This window comes from Cottoperca gobio, chromosome 21, assembly GCF_900634415.1.
Source record: "Cottoperca gobio chromosome 21, fCotGob3.1, whole genome shotgun sequence".
NCBI classification, from domain to species: Eukaryota; Metazoa; Chordata; class Actinopteri; order Perciformes; family Bovichtidae; genus Cottoperca; species Cottoperca gobio.
The window spans coordinates 8960635-8984915 of NC_041375.1; the positions used below are offsets into that span (position 1 = coordinate 8960635).

Sequence of the window (24281 nt, forward strand, 5' to 3'; positions counted from 1 at the left end):
TGTGTGTGTGTGGTGTGTGTGTGTGTGTGTGTGTGTGTGTGTAAAAGAGAGAGTGAAAGACAGCCAGAAATATTGGATGTTGTCTAATGAAACACTACACACAAGACAGTGAGAGTTGTGCACAGACAGACAGACAGACAGACAGACAGACAGACAGACAGAGACCCACAAGGAGAGAAAATATGTTATCAGCATATCTGCAGGGTCTGTCTGTCTGTGTGTCTGTCCGACTGTCACACACCTTGTGGAGCTGAGCCTATATGGATTGTTTTATGATGACATATCCACTGCGCCTAGAGGGCCACCTGACATTCCTGTCTCTGAACCCCCACTACACCACCACACACACACACACACACACACACACACACACACACACACACACACACACACACACCACCTCCACAGATCTCCCTGTTCTCTCTCCTCCAAGTATTACTGCAGGGCAATGAACAGCAGACACCTCTCTCACCACCCCTGTTCCTGTCTCTCTGTCCTGCACCATGGGGATCCATATTCCCCTGTTTCATTGAGACACATTTTGAATTTTTTCAACCATTTCATTTCCTTTTTTCATTATATTTAGCTCTGTTTATTTTAATATTATATAAATGTATTATAACAAATAAAAATATTGAAACACTAAATTGATTTCTTAGATCTAGGCAACAGGCATCGTTTTATATGCATATTTGGTCCATTTGTATGCATTTTCTATAATGTGTAAGCTTTTTTTTAATTATATTTAAGCCTTGAATATGATCATATGTCTTTGGACCAGACTCCTTAAGAAACGCAGACTGTTCCCTGGCTATCCTGAGTATTTAGGTGAAAAGCCGGTGTGCAAATGCTGAGTGATGTGTGAGGTGCTGTGGGTAAATATAGATTGCGAACATGATTACGCCCCATGTATGTGCGCAGAAATCAAATAAAACCAAGTCAGGTGTGATCATTTAAATCCCAGGTTTACAAGAGACAGATAGACATAAAACACGTGGTAAATACGGAGCACTTACCACCAGAGTCCGATGATATTGACCGGACAGAGCAAGATAAAGAAGAGGGCCAGCTGGATCCGTGATAGACGAACCGTCATGGTGAACGCAGCAAATCCTCGAGGAGATCCACCAGCAAAGTTTAAAGTACTGACGAGCTCAGCCAACACCGAGTTGGATTATTTCTTAAATACATAGGAGGTCCTTGTTTTCTGACGGTAGCAATAAAGCTCACTGGAAACTGTCTGTCAACAAGAGCGCGAAAAGTTCCTCATCCAACTCCTCTTCTGTGGGGCGCATCTTAATGCGCAACGAAGTTGGTCAAGAGACTACCGAAGAGATGTCCGTTTTCAAAGGTGTGGTTAACCTCTTCATTGTCGTTCTGCACAATCTGTCGCAGCACAATTACATGCTTTCAAGACGGTCTGAGGAGGAACGAGAAGTGACTCCAGACGGTAAAGTCCTCTCTGACTGCGGAACAGCGCACAGTGGTTGTGAGGACACTCGGAGTCTTGCCCCTATGGGGATATTTAAAACAATGAAATGATAATATAGAAGCAAACTAGCACTACTGCCTTTCTAACAAATATAAATATATATATATATATTGTTTTGGTTTTGGTGCTGCTGGATGTTGGTTGTTCTCTGCGCGCTGTGTCCTGACGCACTGATGCACTTGGTGAAGTGATTTTCGGTGCGCACCGGCCGCAGGTAGAGGCGTCTGTGTGCCACAGTCTGTCGATGTGTTTTCTTGATTGATGATAAAGGGAGGAAAAATGCACTCCTCTTCTTCCTCCTTGGTGTGACGTCGCTCCAGGCGAAACGAAATCCTCGCTGTCAGTCAGAGAGGGAGAGAGAAAGAAACTGCAATTAGTTTCAGCAGGACCCGGCTGAGAGCAGAGAGGGGGTAAACACACACACACACACACACACACACACACACACACACGCACACACACACACACACACACACACACACACACACACATTGTGTGTGTTTACGCTGGACCCGAAATCAGAGCTTATGGAATGAGGTGATGTCAGCACAGGTGTGGTGGTACCTTTCTGATATCTGTGTCAACAGACTGGCATGTTCTGAAGTCACCTGGGTGTGTGTCATGTCTTTTCTTTGTTAAAACTGAAAAGATTGCATTATTTTCTGCTTCACTGTGGTTAGAAAGAGAAAGCTGTTGTTTCACTTCAACCTTTTTGCACACAAAAGAAGCCAAAGATAGTTCAATTGCCCTCAAGAAGAATTGTTTTGTATGTTCTGCGTGACTAAGTGTGTGTGTGTGTGTGTGTGTGTGTGTGTGTGTGTGTGTGTGTGTGTGTGTGTGTGTGTGTGTGTGTGTGTGTGTGTGTGTGTGGATTGGATAGTATGATCATCTATCTGGCCAAGGGCATATCCATTGAAATCCAACACCTCGGTACTGTAGTCGCCCATAAAAGCCTTGACACCCGACTTCGTTCCACTGCAGTGTTGCAATCAATCACAAGTGTAACACAAGGCAAACTCACCCAGTCGAGTGCCACTGTCTTTCATGAGGGCCTCGAATCCTTTCACTTATGCACAAACCATACCTATAACTGTAACTATAATTAAATGTTGACAATGAAAAGTGTCAACTTCTGAATTTTGACAAACTTTTTACGTGTAATAAATAGAATGAAGTCACATTTCACTCAAAATGGAAACACTTGGACTCGAAGTGTAATTTTTGCCCATACTCTGCAAAATATGGAGTCCGACGCATAGTGGCAGGTTTCATTTATTTGTCCAAACCTTTCATCCATTGAAATATTTTTGCGTATCAGTGGCATACGCAAGGGTTGAAACAACTTGAAACAAATCCATTGAAAACACAATAGAGTTTTTGCTTGATTTGGTCTATTTAGATCATGTATACTTAACTCTGCGGATCAAATCACATCGTAGATTTTTAGGGCCTATCATGCATTCTTCCTCACTTTCTGTCAGATATGGTTTCCATTCATTTTCCTGCAGCATGAATATTAACCTGTACAGACTTGAAGCTTGCTTGACGTAATTTGTCACTTTACATTTTTTAATGTTTTCTTTTGGTCAAAGTATTATAGTGTGGTAATACAGCTGAAAACATTAGACAAAAAGTTAGCCTGAAAAGTGCATTCCTGTGCTGTTAAAACACCGTTCTTTCTTGGAAATGTTCTTTCTTCGGAATTGGCTTTATTCAGTGCAAGAAGTGAGCATATTTACAAGATCTCATCATGATATCTATATTTCTATACTGTGTGTCATCTAAGTTTGACTTGTATTTGACCATCAAGCTTGTGAAGCTGTTTGGCAGCAAAACATTTAGTCTTAGATGTCAGAGCTTTTGATAATGTATCTTTTAGCTCCATTCTGACATCATATCCATGTACAGGTATATAGGAAAACCTTTGACACATCAAATAATACGCACTTTTGTGGTTGTGACCTTCCATGCCATGTATTATAGCTAGTCCTGACCCTCTAATTAATACAAAGGTAAATTTCTCTTTAAACTCTAGAATAAATTAGGCCATTTACGTGTCAGCTAATTAAATGCACAGTAGCTACTGGATAGACATCAAAATCAGTTATCTGTTCTTACTCGGAGACACTGAACTCTTTGGTGAGTTATTTTTACACACAAATACCACATAATGTGCTTGGACACACTGTGTCATTCCTTACACACCTACTGCTTTGTGCAGATGACTGTAATGCAGCCCTCAGTAGGAGTATTAGAATTAGATTTAACACGTTGCCCACTGCCCCAGTTACCTTTTACCTGCATTTGGCAGGTTGGTGGGTGTTAATTTACAGTCCTGTAAATAAAGATATACAATGTATTTGCCATATGATTAGTGTTTGAGCGGATAAGATTTATACCTGGACCAAATGTGGTCTGTATAATGTGGAAGCATTTAATCTCTTCAGATTTTGACTTTCAGTAAACCCACATGTGGGCTGGTCTTTTAAAATGTTAATTTCTCTCTGATATACACAGTCATATGAAAGAAGTTTATCAGAGAGCACACTCTGCCACTGCATTGACATAAAAAGGCTTTGTCTCAATGTCTTCTTCTCTTCTTCTAACTGCAACAGGAGCATCTGCTATCCTTCAGTTTCAGTTTTCCTTTTGTGTTTGTTCAGTGGAAAGACTTTCCTCGAAATAACTCTAGCTATGTTTCATTCCAAAGAGATCATGCCTAATGCAGCATTCACATCATGTCAGGTGGAAGATAGTGATGGGGAAGATTTTCATGATTATGACATGTAAGCATTCACATCACTATGGTGATTGCTTCCTGCTGTTTGATGGGCATAGTTGGTTAAGTAACAAATCATATGCACAATCCTGACATTTGGGTTTAGTTACTTTGAGTGACTTTGACTAATGTGAATCTGCTTTCCAGACACTTCTGTGCCATTTACTGCTGAGCTCTAGCATCTTTCAGCTCATTGCCCACAACTTTGCTGTTTTGGTTCGCTCTCACTGCTCTCTTCAACCTCATTTCCAGTCGCATAAGGCAGCTGTTTTCACCCAAAGAATCTCAGACAAACGCCTAAGCCTACACAATCTGCCATGCACCAAAAAGCAGGCAGACAAAGTTAATGACTAGCTGTGGAACATGGCACATCTTGTGATATTTCTCAGTAGTTTGTAGAGGCTAAAATAGGAGCGACATGCTTTTGTCAGCTCTCCAGGAACATGATTCCAGATGAATGCTTCTCCATTTCTGCTGGATAGTGCAATAGTTTTCTAACACATTAGCCAAAACATTATAATAAGGCCATAATGTAATAGCTATAGTAGCTTTTTGTGGAGTTCTTTAAGTTGTAAAATTGTAAATACAGTGACATCCACATAAAACCGACCTACAAACTGTCCTGCTAAATAAAGTAGATGAGAGGATTGTTGACATTTTTGTTTTTTCTGCATTGTGGATTTTCCTGAACTGAAATGTTTTGAATTGACTTTAATACTCACTTGCAGCAGAATTACCAAGATAGCTTAATAATAGATATGTCTGTCTGTCTGAAAAGTACCTTTATTATCTCTGCTTATGTCAGGACTAATCCGTAAGTAGAACCCTTAATGGCAAATCTTTATATTGACAGGATGATGATCATTTGTGTCAACATATTTGTACAGCTACTATATAATTGGGCTTTTGAGACATACCTCATTAACCTATGTTGCAACACAGTCTTCCCCAAATTCAAATATGATACGTTTCCCATCTCGTCTCCAGTAGCTCAATGATTAGTGCTTGCAAATTTCATTCATGACAGCTTGGGAAGAACAGCCTCTGGTAACTTGTCATCCGGCTTTCTGAAGCCACCCTTTTGTTTTCTACTCTCTGTAACTCTTCAGAAGGTATGCATGCTGTATTTGTTGTTCCTCCAGGTGTGTCTAGGCTCCTTTATATTTTACTGTAAGAAAAAACACACTTTTCTAAGATTTCTATTAAAAAATGATCCATTCTACAAAGTAATAATAATAATCTTAAAATGATATCCCTGCTCCATAAACTTATTTGGTTTACTTTATTTATACTATACTATACTATATATACTTCATTAGGTTGACCATTTATATGTTTTCTCGTTGACTAAGTGAATAATTAGCATGCAGTAGCTGAAACAGAACATACTTTGATGTTCTAGCAGAGAACTCCACAGAGAGTGCTGTATTGATATATGAACTGGGACCACCCGTAACAAAATTAGAAAGTTATGAAAATTGAGTTATCTCTCAATGACCTATAAATAACTGTGGCATAGTTGTGAGCATGATCATTGTACTATGCTTTGATCTGGCTGTTCCCTCTCCACATCTATCTCTCAACCACTTCACCCTCTCTTTCTGTGTCTCACTCACCCCCAAGTTCTCTCGTCTTGTTCCTCTCTCTGCTGGGTGAGTGTGTTTTGTTAGGGAGGGCTGATTCTTCATACTTGGCTGAGGCTTTATGGACAATAAAGATCTGATTTCAAAGTCCGGCAGGGTGTTGGGCCTGGGGTCTTGGCTCACAGCTTTAGTTGCCTGCTGGGAGGAGACACTGCACAGCCCCTAACCAGATGGCCATCAGCCCACATACAGTACATTCATATTATACATTATGTGTGCATTTCAAATTCTTGTCTGTGTGCAGCTTCATACTTCACCACCACAGACTCACTGACCTGCATTGATCTCCTCAAAATGACTATTAACTTCAGTGTTATAATACTTAAAAATGGTATATTGTATGTTCTCTACTGCTGAAACCAAAAATATTGGAGTTTATTTGAATGAACCTTCGCAAAATAAAAGGCAAATTGTACTCAGTTTTAAAACTTGGGCATGTTTACGTTGTAATATCATTAGCGCAATATCTTTTGTGAATCGGACTTTGAGACGGGGCAGATAGGGGTTGCAAATCATGCGCAATTCATGGTTCCATCAGCGCTGCATTCTTTCATTCTTTGTGAATGTTCTAGTCAGTGTGGTTCTTTAAGAGTTTCTCTCGCTCCTCTATGCCTGTTAGTTTCACAAAGACACTTTAGCAGGGAAAATGTTAGCCAACACAGGAGCTGGAACCAGAGTTCTGGTTTAAGTGTAGTCTCTCTACCCTCCCTTCTAATGACGCTATGTTGACCTTAAACAGCTCTGTATAAACTGGAGTCCCCTTAGTTGTTTATTCCCTGACTGTTTCATCTTAATCACATAGCTCAGAGTGGAGATATGTGACGTGTCCTTCCAGCATGTATAATACATCTGTAGGGACTTAGTTCAGGGTTGTAAAGGAGAACGCCCTGATAGATACGGGAGCTTCACTAGGAGCTGCCAACAGTACATTTTTCAGTCATTACATTTAACTTGTAACATTGTTTTTTTTTCTGTAAGATGATTGGTGGTAAAAGAGGAGAAGAATGACAACAGTACAATACATCATATTTTGTTTTAGAGAAAGAGAAGAATGACGGTTGAAAAAGGGTTTTACTTGTGACTGTTACGATGCTGTGTAGAGGGGAAGACCGAGACGCAGTACTCACAAGTTGATGAGAACAAAAAGTGAGCTTTATTAAAACAAAGCTGAAAACACAAAAAGGTACAAAGCAAAACAACTGAGGGATCAGGCTATTAAATACAAAAGGTAAAAATCTAAACTGAAAACACAAACCACGGAAAACACACGAAAGACACGCAGAAGCACACCAGGTAACATCGATGACGAGCAGACAAGGAACAATGGGACAGACAGGTGTGTATATATACACACAGACACTAATCAAGAAAACGAGACACAGCTGGGGGGAAAAGGCAAAGACACATGGGCAGGGTGCATGAGAGGATCAAATCAACAATCAGAGGGAGGGAAAAACCCAAGGACAGGAAGTAAACAAGACATGACACAAGGGGAAGTGAACATTTCAAAATAAAACAGGAAGTAGAAAATCAAGCTCATGACAGTGACATGACAAATATATTGGACTTGATCTCATAGTATAGCCCATGCCTTGTGTGTTTTAATTTACTTCTAATGTTTTCTTTGGCATCCCAAGACTCCAACACTTTGCATATGGGCATGTTCAGTCAAACACATTTATTTAATTTCACGCTGGTTCTGATACAATTTCATACATGGCTTGTCAAGTGTGGGGTACTTGCTGTTTCAGTACAATGTAAGTGTAAGTGTGTTTTATATAGGAAACCTAACTACCCGTAGGCTAGCCTAATCTCTATTCAGAGATACCTCCATATGAATGCAGTCTCTGCAGGCAACGGGAACATGTTTTGGTATCGGAAGTGTTCTGGTTACCATTTCTTTGTTTGTAGGAGTGTTGACCAATCACATTCGAGAAGGTTTTGTTTGCATGCAGGTAAACACATTGTGTGTTGAGCAAAAGAGGCAGTGTACATTGGCTGAAATCGAATCTCAGAACCCATTGGCTGACGATGATTTAGCTTTTTATTAGCATAAACAAATCTGGTCGTAGATTCTCGCGTCTCAAATTGTTGAATAATGATGTCAATGGAAAAGGAAGTCTTGGCCTGGAAATGCTTTATCCGGATATCCGCTATCTACACGAACCCCACAAAATATTGCCCTTGCCCCCGAGGCTAAATCGGCGTCAGATCAATAGCCGATGGGTTCCGAGATTGCCTGTACCCTGATAATGTACCCTTCTGCACAACATAACTACGTCCATGTTAATGTCACACAAGTCCCAGTGGATCATTATAAAATACATTTTTTTACTGTACTGGAATACTGTATTATACTGCGTCATACTGTGTTTGGATAATCTATTGTGAGAAAGCTTATCTGTACGGAAAAACTACTGAATCAACAATCAGTTGCAATAACTTTTGGGTTTCCCCTTGGGTCTGACACTGATTGAACTGAAAGAGCATTGGTCTGGGTTATGAAGTGTTCTCTCCCTCCCTCCTCCACCTAGGAAAAGCTAACAGGCCTAACCCCTGTCCTGCCACACCTAACATACGGCTACACACATTCCCCCTCTCACACTGCTTTCATCTAGGCGTGAAATGGATTCCTACTGTCTGCCAGAATGCACCACCTATCTCTGGATGTGATTCCCTTTCACCCTGCTTCTCTTTTCCTGCCTTTATTTTTCTGTGCCACACATGTGCCCTTCTGTTTCCATACAAAAAAAGCCTTGCCAGCACTGCAAAGTTCACAAAACACTTATCCAGGCGGTTATGATCGAACATAGATTAGAAATCCCATCGAAGCTAATATTTTATATGACAGCTTGAATTAAATCTAAATCAGAAACACATGACGGTCCTAACCTTTTTAAAACAAACTACAGTCATCCCTGGAATCCCCAGGAGAAAGGCATGTTCATAAAATTCCTTCATAACTGCACACAAGCACACACACACACAAACACACACACACACACACACACACACACACACACACACACACACACACACACACGCACACACACACACTGATAGTGCGAGAGAGGTTGTAGTATAAAATATTGATACCTCCCGCTGCCACATGATTTTACATGTCCCGAAGCAGAAAGTCTGTTTTCGAAGAGGAAGGAACTGAAGTTATGCAAAATGATGGTCTTGTTACAGCAAGTAATGAAAGTAAACCCTGTTCCAGGCAACTGCCTCTCATTGAGAATGGCTGCAATCTGTCAACAAAAACTCCATAATTTGGTGAGGTTCAGATCTATCCTGCATTTTGTCTCTCATAGGGCTGGGCCGGTGTCAGCTATGTGACCCTTAATTGGACACACATTATTTGGATCATGCAAAACAAATGGAATCAACCAGCTTACCAGTTATCTGGAAAAATGAGTTGATCTGATTTATGTCACTTGAATTGCCAGAGGAATCTAAATTGTTCATGTAATTTCTAGCAGAATCTCCTCTATATTTGTACACAGGCAGAGAGAGTGGAGGAGAAACATTTAGCTACGTGGCGTCTGTGCTGAGCCCTCATATTTGGCACTTCATTTCATTAACTTTTACTCCTGAACTATTTGTTTGACAGCTATAGTTACTAGTTACTTTGCAGATTAAAGGTGCTCCGTGGAATTTCTGACCGCTAGTAGCGCTATGACCGAATGTTTTTAAAAGTGTGCCCTTGTTTTGTTTATTATCATAACATCATTATACAACGACGCATCAGCATCATCACATGGTTGACGCAATATACATTCTACCAATGGATTATTACTATTCCACTGATCTACAGGTGGCGCTAATGTGCCAAGAAATGCAGCAATCTGCCAGTGAAGGCAAAGAAGAAGAAAACTGCAAACATGGATGTAAACTATGTAGGTTACAAACGTTTTTAAAAATCTGGCTTTACAATTATTATTATTTTACATTTGCATTCAAGGTGCACACAACATGTTATTGCTGACATTTAACACTTGTAACTACTGACATAAACTTAACCTATCAGTATCAGTAATTATCAGTTAATAAAATATGATGCATTGTTACAGCTTAATCTACTCACATCCATTTGTAAGAAATGATGACATCACTGCTGAACTTTTTATTATTTGGCCAAAGTGTGGTTTGTGTGTACATAGATAGATGCACGTGTACAGGCATGTGTTTCCACTGTTTCACAGTTATTTTTTCTTTATTAGCAATGCGAATTCAAAAGAACATTTTTGTCCCAATAAGCTGGAACATTAGGTCTCTTAGTGAGACCGTTATTTTATGATTACAAATGTATGATGAAGTAACCGATTGATTTAGCTTTACCGCTGTGACGTAAATGTATTTTCCCAAGATATGAAAACAGACTAAAATTTTTACTCACTCTTCCACTTCCCTTAAATACAACACACACACACACACACACACACACACACACACACACACACACACACACACACACACACACACACACACAGTGTGATTCATCAACATTACCGGCAGAGCAGTAACTTTATTATAACAGATCTTATCTGGTCTGCCCTGCTCAACATTTGAAAGCTCTGGGTCTTTTTACTCTTTCTTCTTTGTCCAACTTGTGTCCAGAGGGCTTGTGGTATTGCAAAGAGATAGAACGGGGAACCAGCCAGATGGGCAACACACACACACACACACACACACACACACACACACACACACACACACACACACACACACACACACACACACACCCAAGATTGTCTTGAAGATATTGGGTGCAGATGACTTTTGGATCAGCCGTCATACACTACTCTGTGTCTCACCAGCCACACACAAACACAGAGCCCTCAAAACAGACACATAGTTTTTTTAGCGAAAGCACATTGCGATACCGGCCATCTTAAACTCCAATATCACAATCTTTGCCCATCACAAAAACAAGTTTAACCTTAATAATTATCATGTTTTCTGCAAGAATTGCTAAATAAAAGCAAACTCTGCATCTGAACTGTCATTCGTCATATGTTTGATAAACTCTATTTCAAGCTTTCATGATTCAATTGTTAAAGTAAATATCCCTATTTTCTTTTATTGTGGTCTTCCTTTCCTCACCTATCTCTGTACAGTCCATGTAAAATGATGTTAGTTTGTTCATTAGACTAAATCTAACATGGCACAGGTTGGAGAGAGGTCAACAGAACTGGCACTCTTTGGCCAGCACTCGGCAGCCGCCTCCGTCAGACAAAGGCCAAGTTAGCAGTCTAAGAGACTTGAGTTCAGCCAGCACAAGCCCCAGCACTGGGAGCCATTGCAGACTGCTGGACCTGTGTAACGGCAGCAACAGGGAGTCTGTAGTTCCCCGGTGCTGTGGCTGAACTCGAGCTAACTGCTAACTGAAGCTACGTCTCCCGGGACTGCCGACAGCTAAACACTCAGCGAAACAGCCTCCTGGCTGCTGTGAGGACAAAGTGAGGTGGTGCAGGTGGTTTTCTCGTTTCTGCCACTTTTAATATAATCCAAACAAACTATAAAACAGACACGGAACATGACTGTAATAAGCGAGTCAGGCAGCTGTACTTCTTCTCCCTCTATACTGAAGGCAGACTGGAGCTACAGTGACTCACTATCACCTCTAGAGGAACAAGTGGTATTACAGACTGGACGGAGCGGCGCTAGTCAGTTAGCATGCTAACTTCAGGAGATATCACTGCAACACAACACATAGACGTCTTTGACAGAACGTCAACACTGTTACCTCTTCACATTCTGTTGATAATGTTTAACTTTTTAAGTTTAAATTATGCCATATTTTACACAAACAATCTTTAGGTTCACCTGATCAAGTCACCTTCTCATGGGACAGCAGTGCTGGTAACAGTTCTGGTAAGAGGAGTATCTAACTCTTTAATTATTACTCTTTAGTTATTAACCTTTAGACCCTTAGTTCCTAACATATGTTCATTATAGTTTAACTGATAACTTTATTTATCGTTATTTCTTTAAGATAGATATTTGAGACTAATTTGTACTTCTTTGTTAAATTCTAATCTTGTATTTGTTTTGTTGCAGATTCACCAATTGTTATGCAATTACTTGAATTTGGAGAAAATAAACTTTGTTCATATAATTGAAAATTCCTGGCTTCCATACATTCTGACCTGATGTCAATTAAACCATTAATCCTGAATCTCCTAACTAACAATTGTGATGCTCCTATTCAACAAATAACTTTCTTACTGGGATACACATTGAATGCAGGTTATCTGCTGTTGCTGTTTGTTTGTATATAGCACCATCTTGTGGAAATTGTTAAAAGTCGATAACCAGGAGGTAGATGAAGTCAGTAATGGCTTTTAAGCTTTACATAAGCTTTTAAGTATGATGATTCATATTTTAAGGGAAATAATACGAGTCCAAGAGACTACACATTAAACATATATATAAGCCCAATCAAACGGTTTAGCTGCAGTCAGATGAGCATTTTCTTATTTTCAGAATGTCTTATTTTAGTGGAGCCCAGTCTGTCTCAGGGGGAAATAAATCATTTGTGTGCAAGATTTAGTGATTGGTGATCTGGAATGACTTAATTTGTGCACATTTATCTATAATAAACCTTATAATAAACATATTGCAACAAGTATCTACACATTTTCATCAATAATCAAAACAAAGTTGGCCAGATTTGCTGAAAAGAACTTTCAGTATAGAAACCCTACTGTATAAAAAGTGTTCATTTGATTTTTATTTATTTAACCAGGCAAGTGATTTAGAACACATCCTTGTTTACGGCTTAACCTAATTATACTGTAAATTCACAAGTTAGTAATTCATACACAATACATACTCATGACACCTTTCTGTTTATTTTCTATTGTTTTGTGTGTGTTTTTTAAGGACTATTTGAAGAGTAGCTTAATTTGGGGATACAAGATCATGTTGCCAGTTTCTGATAAGTCACCCTTTATAAAGGGTTTGTAAATTGTAACTAATGGTTTTATCAATGTTCGTCATCACTGCAACAATTTTCTAATGCTTTATAGATTACTTCTAAGTTGTTAAGAACACACTTTGGGGTGCCATATTCCATTGGCAGGTGATCCAGCTAGGCACTTGTCATTCTGTTCGTGAACAATTGTGTGTTTTTATGTTAGAAGACAGAGCTCAGGACTCCAGTGGGATGAAAGGAGATGGAATCTGTGACTCGGTGCTCAAATATAAAAGTTGATGGAAAATGTTTATTTGATGTCAAATTGTTAAAGTTAAGATGCCGGACATATTATCTGCCCAGAAAAGTCATTGCTTTTGTTGCTGCTGTTTATATTCCTCTTGATACCAATTTAAAAAATACACAACAGGGATGCACTAAGCAGTTTTGTTTTGACATGTTTTTTTTCTGTAGCATAAATGGACTAGAACTGCATTTTGTTCTACAAGCCTGTGTTGCAGAATGACAAATGCTCCTTTTTTTTGTCCTTTTGTGTGACACAGTATATACTATGACTTTTTATGATTTTCTTTTTTATGACATACTATTACTTTTTTATGACATACTAAACTATGACTGTTTAATGTTTTTTTATTATTAAATATTTTGTATATTATGACCTTTTTACAACATTTTAATGACATACTGTGCTATGTCTTGGTGGATCTTCTACGAGACTGTGAGAATATTGTTTTACTAAGTTAAAGAGTATTGCTTTTAATAGGTTGTCTGCTAAAGTTTACTTTGTTTACAAGTAGTCATGACTGCTGAGTGAGTTTCAATTGTAAGCCATCAGTGAGGCCCATCTTGTGGACTGATTACAGTGGGTGTGGCGAACACACCTAAAGCCACCTAGGTAATTAAGCCTTAATTTAAGGAAACAGCATTTGTTGGAGCGGCAGCCTCATTGGACGAAAACTCGGAGGACAAAGACAAAGGAGTCTTTCGCAGGAATCTTCGTGAGGAGGATAAGTGGGAGGCACAGCCAACACTACTGGGTTAAGTATTTCGGTTTGCTTGCTCTTCCCTCTCCTTATTTAAATGTGTATATTTTCCATTCCCGTTCATGTCTCTTCTTGTAGATATTACAGGCCTCGCACATGTTCGCAACACCACTGTAACCTCTTTGCTTTTGTATATCCCGCCCTCTTCTCTCATACCCAACACCTCGTCACAGGAGGCCTGTGAAACTGACGGTCAGCCACTCGCAAGACTTAGTTCATCTCTGGCTACGCCTCCCATCAATCCCTCGACTTCCTTGCCCTCACTGAGACTTCGATCACACCTGATAACACTTCCACCCCGGCTGCTCTCTCAACAGCCTACTCCCTCTCCCACTCACTCAGAGCCACTGGCCGAGGAGGTGGCACTAGTCTGCTGATCTCTCCCAAATGGAGTTTTTCTCTTTATCCATTGCCACCCTTCACCCACTCGTCTTTTGAATTTCATGCCGTCACTGTAACAAAGCCGGTTACATTAAACATGGTTGTTCTCTACCGTCCTCCAGGTCCTTTGGGGGAGTGTTTGGAGGAATTCGACGTTTTCCTGTCCAACATCCCTGAAAATGGCCCTCCGCTCGTACTTCTCGGCAACTTCAACATCCAGTCAGAGAAGACAACAGACCTAATATCTCTCCTATCTTCTTTTGCTCTCTCCCTGTGTCCGTCCCTCCTTCTGTGAGTGCTAACAGAACCATCCTACGGGGAGCTGAAAGAAAATGGCTGAAATCAAAACACCCTGACACCTCTTGACCTTTCAAACTCTTCTCTCCTCTATTTCAGAAGCAAAAAGCACTTTCTTCCAACAAAAAATTCAATCCTCTTTCTCTAACCCCCAAAAATTCCCTCCTCCCGTCCAACTTTGTCAACTACTTTGTAAAAAAAATAGATGACATACGTCATCATTTTCCGACTTACCGACTAACATCAACTGTTCACCATCCACATCACTTCCCCCCCACTCTTACTTCTTCCCCCCACCTCTCTTCAAATGAAGTTCTATCTCTCGTTACCTCTGCCCGTCATACCCCCTGCCCTCTGGACCCCATCACCTTCACCTTCTTCAGTCTATTGCTCCTGACCTCCTACCTTTTCTCACCAATCTCATCAACACTTCCTTAACAACTGGTTGCTTTCCTAACAATCTTAAGAAGGCAACAGTCAACAGTGTCTTATAGAAACCCTCACTCGACCCCTCTGAAGTGAACAACTACAGACCTGTCTCTCTTCTTTCATTTATTTCCAAAACACTTGAGCGTGCAGTCTTTAATCAACTATCGTCTTACCTTCACCAGAACAACCTTCTCCATCCGCACCAATCGGGTTTCAAGGCAGGCCACTCAACTGAAACTGCCCTCCTCGCTGTCACTGCGGAACTTCACTAGTTCCTAGAGGACTAGAGGAACTGCTAGAGCAGCCTCCCTGTTCTCTGTTGTCATCCTTCTGGACCTTTCTGCTGCACTTGATACAGTGAACCACGAGATCCTCCTCTACACCATCCAAGAACTGGGAGTCTCAGGCTCTGCTCTCTCTCTGCTCGAATCCTACCTAAAGGACCGCATCTACAGGGTAACTTGGAGAGGGGCTCTGTCGGACCCCTGTCAACTCCCCACTGGGGTACCTCAGGGCTCCGTCCTGGGTGCCCTCCTCTTTTCTCTGTACACCAACTCAATTGGCTTTGTCATTCACTCTCATGGCTTCTCCTACCACAGCTACGCAGATGACACTCAACTGATTCTGTCTTTTCCCAGATCTGTAACCCAGGTGGAGTCACGGATCTCGGCTTGTCTGGTTGATATCTCTCAGTGGATGGCCGCACATCACTTGAAACCCAACCTTGACAAGACCAAGCTCCTTTTCCTTCTGGGAAAGGGCTCTCCCAGCCAAGACCTTACCATCAACATCGGCACCTCTGTTGTTTTCCCGACTCGGACTGCAAGGAATCTGGGTGTGACACTGGACGACCAACTGTCCTTCAGTACAACATCAGGAGGATACGTCCCTACTGACTCAGAAGGCGACACAGGTTCTTGTCCAGGCTCTTGTCATCTCAAGCCTTGACTACTGCAACTCCCTCCTTGCTGGACTGCCTACATGTGCCATCCGACCTCTACAGCTCATCCAGAATGCAGCAGCCCGACTGGTCTTCAATCTACCCAAGTTCTCCCACACTACACCGCTCCTCCGCTTCCCTTCACTGGCTACCAGTGGCGGCCCAAATCTGCTTCAAGACTCTGGTGCTGGCCTACCGTGCTGTGAATGGATCAGCCCCTTCATACATCCAGGTCATGGTCAAACCATACACCCCAGCGCTCTGCATCACTTCAGAGTTGTATGCTCATGATTGTTTGTACTTATTGTAAGTCGCTTTGGAATGTAATGTAATGTAATGTCCATTTTTATAACATACTATGCCTTTGTTGTATCATACTATGATTATTTCATGACATAATATATTATGACTATTTTAATGACATTTTATGACATACTATACTATGAATTTGTATGATTCTTTTGTGACTTTTTTTAAACGTATGATATACTGCATGATGAGCTTTTTACTATGATCTACTATTAATGTTTTAATTAGATTGTATGTTACATATTTTAATTACTTTTATATTACATTACAGAACTGTGATTTTTAAATGATCTTTTATGACATACAATACTTTGATTTTCCATGACATTTTTTCACGATATATCATACTATGACTTTTTAATGATTTTCGAAGTACTAGACCATAGGTTACTAACAGGCGGACCGCGGTCCGAGTCCGGACCCAGACACCGACCTATACGGACCCGGACTTATAATCAATAAATTATGAAGGGATTTTCAATTTTGACGGGGCACTTCTATTTTAATCGGCGCAGCTTTTCTTGTTTTTATGGCACTGGTTTAGCAGTTCAGGAAACTTGCAGACCAATTGCATGCGAGTTAAGCCATCCATTAAAAGTGGCAATGTGAAACGCCACTATGAGACAAGGCACAAAGTGTTTGACCAAACATACCCACTCAAATCTGAACTGAGGTCTCAGAGCCCAATATGATCAATCCAGCAAGATCTTGACCCATTCATCCACTGCCCAACAACCTGCTCATGAATGTTCCCTCAGAGTTGCTTGGATTTTGGGTCAACACAAAAAAACATTTACTGATGGAGGGGCTGTCGAGGAGTACATGAGTGCAGGAGGTGAAACTTTACTCGAGGGAAAACAAAAAGAAGAGCTTTGTGACAAAATAAAGCAAATACCTATGTCAGCATCATCAGCCACAAAGAAAAGTGAAATATTAAACCAGGATGTGCTCGCCCATCTGGATGAAGCCCTTCTTAAGGCACCATGTATATGCTTAGCTGTAGAGGAGTCCACTGATGTTTCTGACAATGGTCAGCTGTTAGTTTATGTAACGTTCTTCAACAAAGACAATAACGTGTTCTGTGAAGACCTGTTAGGTTGACACTTTATTTTACTTTTCAAAAGTTAGGTTATTTTTTAATAACATTTCTAAGATATACTATAGGCCTACTATGACTTTTGTTATGACATACTAGAACGATGAACGCTTTACAAGAAATGTAAGAGACTACACTATAACTTCTTACTTTTTTTATGACATACTATATTATGACGTTTTTATTTTATTTTTTTATGACAGACTATACTAAGACTGTTTATGAATTGGTCATGACATGCTATACTTTTTGTCCTTTGTTTTGTTGTGACATACTGTACACATGCACACATGTACACACTGCAGTCCACCGTTATTTCCCTCCCCCATTATGGAAAGAAGTGCTCCCACTGGGAAGTTGATTTACTTTTTTTTTTTTTTAATGATACGCTTGTTTACAGACGTCTCTTTCCCAATGTAAGTCAATGGTTCAATGTCTTGTGGGCCCCATGACACGGAAGTTATAATTCCACGGTCTTCAAGAGGGCGCACCAGAACGACTTCCGGTTCAAGAGAGGATCGAGCGCAGGACCGAGGAAATATCCTTTATGGGAAATATCAAATAAGACACTTGTGAGTTCTCTTTTCACATCCATGCTTGTGAGATGGCTCGGCAAACCAGAACCACGTGAGCACATGCAGCCAGCCTGCAGTACACGGTTTGATCACAGTGTGGCAGCACATGTGCACACATGTAATCTTACGCAAGCTATTACCAAACGCTGAAGGCGACTTCCATAATACGATGCAGCCTCTCTTCATGTTGCTCTCGTCTCACTGAAGGTAAATATACGTCTATAATCTTAAAGACAACTGTAACTTGTTTAGCGCAGATACTTTATTTAAGTTTCTTTCCTACCTAAGTGTAAAACCATATAAGTACAAATCCGATACATCATCTAACCCTTTCAAGGTTGATATTTACCTCGTGTAACTGCTTCCTTGCAATGTGTTAAAGTCGTATCTTGCTGTTGACTGTTACACAGTGCAGCACTGTGTGTGTGTGTGTGAACGCATGGAAATGCACTGACAGTGACTTTTCTTGTCTTTTCGCTGTTCTGAGACAGGAAGGGGCTGTCACATCAGACAACGATGAAGTCCATCGCTTGTTTCTCATCTTCTGTGAGAGCGGCACGTCAGCACACCTCAGCTTGTGTTCCTCTGAATTGGGCTCCAATTCTCTGCAGCCCAATCGGCAGATGCTCTAATGTGGATTTTGCCAGCAAAACTGTAGTTGCGCAACAACCGTGCGTAACCGGAGTGCGTACTTTTCATAATACGCTCGTAAATGCAGTAGCGTTCCAGCAGCAGGTTTGTGAAGCACCTCTCCTCAGCCCGGTGCCTATTCCAGGGAGAGAAGAGGATACACTGTACCCGATTGGCAGACGCATGCCACCTAATACAGCTGCAATACCAGCCCCACAGCTCTCTCCATACAGCCCATACATCAAACCACAGAGTAATGCAGCTGCACTGGTCACCATCCAGTCCCTGCTTGAAGGGGACGTGATCCCCGACCTGTGCTCCAGGCTGGCAGGCTTCCCCAACAGTGACAGGGCAGAGGGACTGGCCACTTTACTTGGAGCATGTGTTGAATTTGGCCTGAAGGCCCACAGCCCTCTAGTCCTCAGCCTGATAAATGAGTGCCTGGAGCTCCTCTCCACCAGGGACATCGGGATGGCACAGCTCTGCCACCTGGGTGAGGTGGCATACGTCCTGGAAGGCAGCCAGTCAGCCATGGCGGCAGAGGTCCTGGACTCGATAGGAGTTGCTTTAGAAGAGGACGTTGTCTCTCCCAGTGAGGCGGTCAGAATCTACTCCCTGCTGGTTCTGTGTCACATTCCTGCCAGCCAGCGACAGAAAATCGTGCTGAACACTTTGCACAGACGCACAGAGAGGCTGGCGCACCGGCTGAAACCCAGTCAAGTCAGCGATATACTGCAGTCCCTGTTGAAATTACAGCAGAGACGGGTAGGTAGAGCAACCCCTTCTCAACTCCTCTTTTTTATACAAATTTAAACTGACGCATCCTTATAAACTCAAACATACAACTTATATCAGCAGGCCTTAAAACCTAAATACATAGCAAAGCGTTAAATGTTATAATGTTATAATAGCATAAAAGAAGAAAATGATCAAAGAATAAAAAGTGAGAGAAAGATGAACCTTGATCCTACCTAATACAACTTAATTTCATTATCGTACAGTTACTTTAAATGCTACACTTAATGTTCTTATTAAATACAGACTTCATACCAGCCATCCGAATGTTTCCAAATGTTCTTCACTGTCATCATCATTGCTATCTGCAACACACCCTTTCAAAATAAAGTGACATTAAATAAACATTCTAAATTGATTAATATTCAATGAGTCTCCTCCAGAAGGGTTAAAAAATAAACCTTTTTTCCCCAACAAAATAATCAGATCTTATCTCCTCTTTGATATGTGATGAAGAATCAGATTTCACTTGGACACTGGTCACACCTACATGTTTACGACTCTGTGCTGTAGGTCTCTTAAGGGACACTTTGAATGTGTTTCTGTCTCTTGAAGTGCCACCATGTAATTGTTGTCTTTATACCAACAAGTTTAGGATAATAATAATAATAATATTTGTTTCACAGGCCACTCCCCCGGTGCCGAAGCTGTGCCACAGAGCATCACGGCTCTTAAAAGATTTTAGTGATGATGAAGTTGTTGAGGTGCTCTCTGTGCTGATGATCCTGGGACAGCATGATGAAGAGCTCCTGGCTGCTATGGAGAAACATCTACCAGGTGTGGTTTACGTTCCGAAACGTCTAAAGTGATTCACCTAGTGCTATTTAGTGTTAAAAATGTGAGGATGGGGAACATTTAATCCTGAAGTTCTGTGCTGTGTGTGTCAGGGAGGCTGGAGAAGAGCTCTCCGGAGCTGATCAGCACCGTCATGGAGTACTGTCTGCAAATGAGATGCCGCTCTGAGCCCATCTTCGAGGCTGTGGCTGAACACTTTGTATGCCATGCTGAGAGGCACAGCACGCTTCAGATAGCCAAACAGATTGTTGCCATGGGGAGACTCAACTATCTGCCGCAGGTGATGGCTATTTATAATGTAGCAGTACTGTATCTAAATCAAAACACTATGACCTCCGTGTGTGAAGCATATTTGTTTATTGGAAGATATGCATTTTTGCGAAGAAATAGTCTGTTCTAATGACCTCTCCTGTGACTCCTCAGTGCTCCAGTGAGATGTTTAAAAAGCTGGAGAGCATTTTGTCAACAAGGTTTTCCCAGTTCCAGCCTCGCTCCCTGATAGAGGTGTTGCACGCCTGCATCCACCTGGAACGCTTCCCCATGAACTACACGTCCAAAGTCTTCAGCACGCACTTCCTCCAGAGGCTACAAGGTATGTAAAAGGCTGAGCATCATAAAAGTTTATTTAAAGAGCGAACAGTTGCATTGGATTATATCATTTGCATTGTGTGATTGTCATGCTTCTCTTTCCACGTGCTGATGTCACTCCACAGAGCTTCAAGTATTTTGTCGTATACATTTTTGCTGTTTGTCAAATAAAAAAATCTGTCATTCAGAAGCTATTCATTCACAGCACATGTACACTTTGTCAGTGTATGTTTTATGTGTCTGTGATTTAAGCTGTCTTTGTCCGTCCTACAGAACAGGGCGAGTCATTGGACAAGAATGCAGTGAGACAACTGGCCCAGCTTCATCTCGCTACCTCATTAGAGTGCACTTACACGGTGAGCATCACACAGCTTGATACGTTTTAGAGTTTTTGTTGACATGAACAATATTGGGGTTAGGGGTTTGATGATGTTTTGAAGCGTGGGATCATAGGAGTCGTTGTCTTCCCCACCATTACCGTCGGTGCACTTAGCATTTCCTAAGTTTCTTCAGTGATCATCATTACGAAGGTTTTTACCGGGAGCCGAATCATCCGAATAATCAGTGTTTCACGCCACTTTTCGCCGCACTAAAGGCGTCCCGAGGGAATGCGAGCAGAGCTGCTGCTGACGCTTGCTCAGCTTGTTTCTCTCATAACTTAAGATCCACAAGACTGAAGCCCTTCATCTGGTTAAAATATAGTTTAAAAACAACCACGATCTAAAACGTGTATTGTAAAAATGCAGCTTAAAACTGGACAAAGAGTAAATGTAAGAAGCTTCTAGCAGACAACCACAAGCTGGCGATATGTAGCCATTACATGTAGCCAAATGACACGGACTGTGATCGAATTAAAATGAGGATTGGAAACATTTGGGATAATGTACGTACACAACTCAACTATATAACATAGGTCAAGTCGTTTTCAGACATTCTAATGCGGAAAAGTTACATATTATCATAACCTTTTTTTTAATAGTGCGTGTAAAGTACTATTATACTAGTTATATAATAGTTGATTGAGTGCCTGAGTACTTAATGTAAATGAAGCAATGTCTATATAGAAAGATCTTTTGAGTCAGATAATTGATAACAGTAATGAATTGTTCTTAATGTCTTCCCCATCAGGGTCCCAGACTGCCCAGATTCCTCCATGTGAAGACGTTTTCCTCTTTTGACCAGGCCTTTGAGACACCTATGGAGATTCTCCTCTACAAACGGGTCGAGGTGCCGCTTACACAGCTGCTGGGGGAAAACTTTTACTCCACAAGAATCTTTACTCACTGTGGATACACAGTAGGTGAGCATTAACCATACACATTGTTACCCCAGCACGTAACACCAACAAACACACACACGTATGATGAACGATATCAATTGGGTGTGAAAGCTGAACCAAAGGTTGCTGCAACAACATCAGTATCCCTTCAAAATTCAAACATAATCAACTATGTGGCTCATTAAGTCGGTGGCTAAGCTCATCTGCTGTACTCACGGATAACATGCTTATTTGTTTCATTGTTGTGTCCAGATGTGGAGATATGCCTGGATGAGGATGGATATGTTCTGCCTCTGTCTCAGTGGGATCACACTTACAGGAGGTGAGAGACACTTTCTGTAGTGCTGTTGGCAGTTACATGTTTTACTTTTTTCCACACATACAGAAAGAATAAAACGTTTTTCTTTTGTGTTGGTCATTTCTTTTGTAAACATTTTATTTACATTAGTCTGGACGGTATTTTATTTTGAAAAATGACCACTTCCATCCCTACCTCTTTCCGGCACTTATGTAGATATGTAATAATAATAAAAAGTGCATAATATAGAATGAAATAATTACATTTACATTATATAATAATTAAATTATATATTTTGCACGTTATTGTGTGTTTTGTTAGGCCTCCCCCCCCTGGTCCGTGGTGTAAATAGGTTGGGGACCTGCTGATTTAGACATAAACCTTTCAAAATGACCTTTCTTGTTGTCTGCTGATGCCTGTCTATTTTTTTACACTCAATCTCTTTTTTATACATTTCTCAATATTAGAAAGATTACGCCACATTGTGTCTAACAATCAAGCTGTCAGACGAAATGAATATGCGAGCTAGTGACGTTGATACAGTAACAAGTGGGCATGTACAGTATCTGTGTGCGTGTATTTGTATTCATGGTCATTGGTTAGAATACAGCGAATCGACTGTCGATCAAAACTACGTCTAATAGCATTGCTTTTACTTCCCATCAGTAACCTCACTCAACATGTTTTTCTGCAGTGCGTTTTCCCTGTCCGCACAAGTGGCAGATGGCCCGACAATTTTAAATGATTAATTTGGCAGGTGGCGGTTGCTAATTTCAAACCCTGTTCATGTCTTGATCACATGTAGGATGGCACTGTGTTTGGATGGTCAAAACCGTTTCTGTAGCAACACGCATCACCTGCTGGGGAAGGAAGCCACTAAAAGGAGACACCTCCGCAGGATGGGCTATGAGGTGGTGCAGGTATGCTGGTGAAACTACATCATTGCATTTAGGCAACAGGGCTTTGCTCATTTGCATCTTTTGTCTCGTAAACTCTGACGTTGAGCAGCTATCCGATGTCTTTCATTGAACTTGAATTAAATTTAATGATGTAGGCTCAACTATAACATCAGTCTTTAACACGGACGTTTTGTCATCAAGCCATGATATCGATGGGAAAGTTGGCAGTCAATAAAATGCCCAACAATATCTCTGCTGCTTTTCTCTTCCAGATCCCTTACTTTGAATTTGACAAGCTGACTACTCTGGAGGAAAAGGTTCAATATCTTCAAAACAAGATCTTTCCCACCATCTTCAAGTTCCATCACTGATCTTATTCCTCTAACAAGTTCAACCAAAGATGCCACAGTGACTTGTATGTGATGGACTTGGTTGATCCTTGCGCTGCTGTACAAATGAACCAATCTTCCAATGTACTGCATGGACATTAAGCTGAGTGATGCACGCCAGGTGGCATGACAGAACATAGAAACACTTTTGTCTGTGATATTCAGCTTCAGCATATCTTAATAGAAGGATACCAATGTCTTGAAATAAGGCACAATAAAACATTTCAAGAGCCATCATGTGGAAGTCTTAGCAGCTGAAATACTACATCCCTGGACATTTGTGTGACTATATATATATATATATATATATATCTTATATATGCACCTTATGACCTGACTTTAGCACAGTTTAATGGCTATTATTACAATGACTGCCACGGATTTCGAGGAGCAACATCTTAGAAAGATATTTGACATGTTTGTATTCTGCTGTTGAATGGACATGATAGTGACTTGAATACAAAACATAATGTGAAAAAGAATGCAGATTGGAGCAGTGCTGTGCCATTGCTACCTGCTTTTCTTTGGGGTATGGAAAACATGTGACCTCTTTTACTGGACAAGATGACTCAGATGTTTAAAATAAAATGTACATCAGATGTGTACATGTGTGACATGGAATATGCTTTTATTTGATGTTTGAAGATATACCATAAATTGCCTTTTATCCTTTTGACTGGCGGT

At 40.9% G+C, this 24281-nt stretch overlaps 2 protein-coding genes across 3 annotated transcripts in view; one reads left to right on the forward strand and one right to left on the reverse strand.

The window, feature by feature from the left end:
- wnt6b (wingless-type MMTV integration site family, member 6b) overlaps positions 1 to 7064 on the reverse strand; it is a 30156-nt gene extending 23092 nt beyond the window's left edge. Inside the window, exons 1-3 of one of the 2 annotated variants that reach the window (XM_029459755.1) lie at positions 7042 to 7064; positions 5888 to 6076; positions 1017 to 1829 (exon numbers count right to left, since the gene is read on the reverse strand). In XM_029459755.1, coding sequence (XP_029315615.1) covers positions 1017 to 1096 — 80 coding nt within the window. In that variant the 5' untranslated portion in view covers positions 1097 to 1829; positions 5888 to 6076; positions 7042 to 7064. The remainder of the gene's footprint in view (positions 1 to 1016; positions 1830 to 5887; positions 6077 to 7041) is intronic. The other variant, XM_029459756.1, reaches the window with a different exon arrangement.
- Positions 7065 to 17831: 10767 nt separating this feature from the next.
- On the forward strand, positions 17832 to 24273 carry LOC115026430 (FAST kinase domain-containing protein 3, mitochondrial-like). The gene is made up of 10 exons (XM_029459273.1): positions 17832 to 18131; positions 18416 to 19319; positions 19976 to 20126; positions 20237 to 20424; positions 20568 to 20736; positions 21006 to 21088; positions 21861 to 22032; positions 22264 to 22333; positions 23115 to 23229; positions 23481 to 24273. The coding sequence occupies exons 2-10, from the start codon at positions 18441 to 18443 to the stop codon at positions 23577 to 23579; spliced, it is 1926 nt and encodes a 641-aa protein (XP_029315133.1). The 5' UTR covers positions 17832 to 18131; positions 18416 to 18440; the 3' UTR covers positions 23580 to 24273.
- Positions 24274 to 24281: the final 8 nt, after the last annotated feature.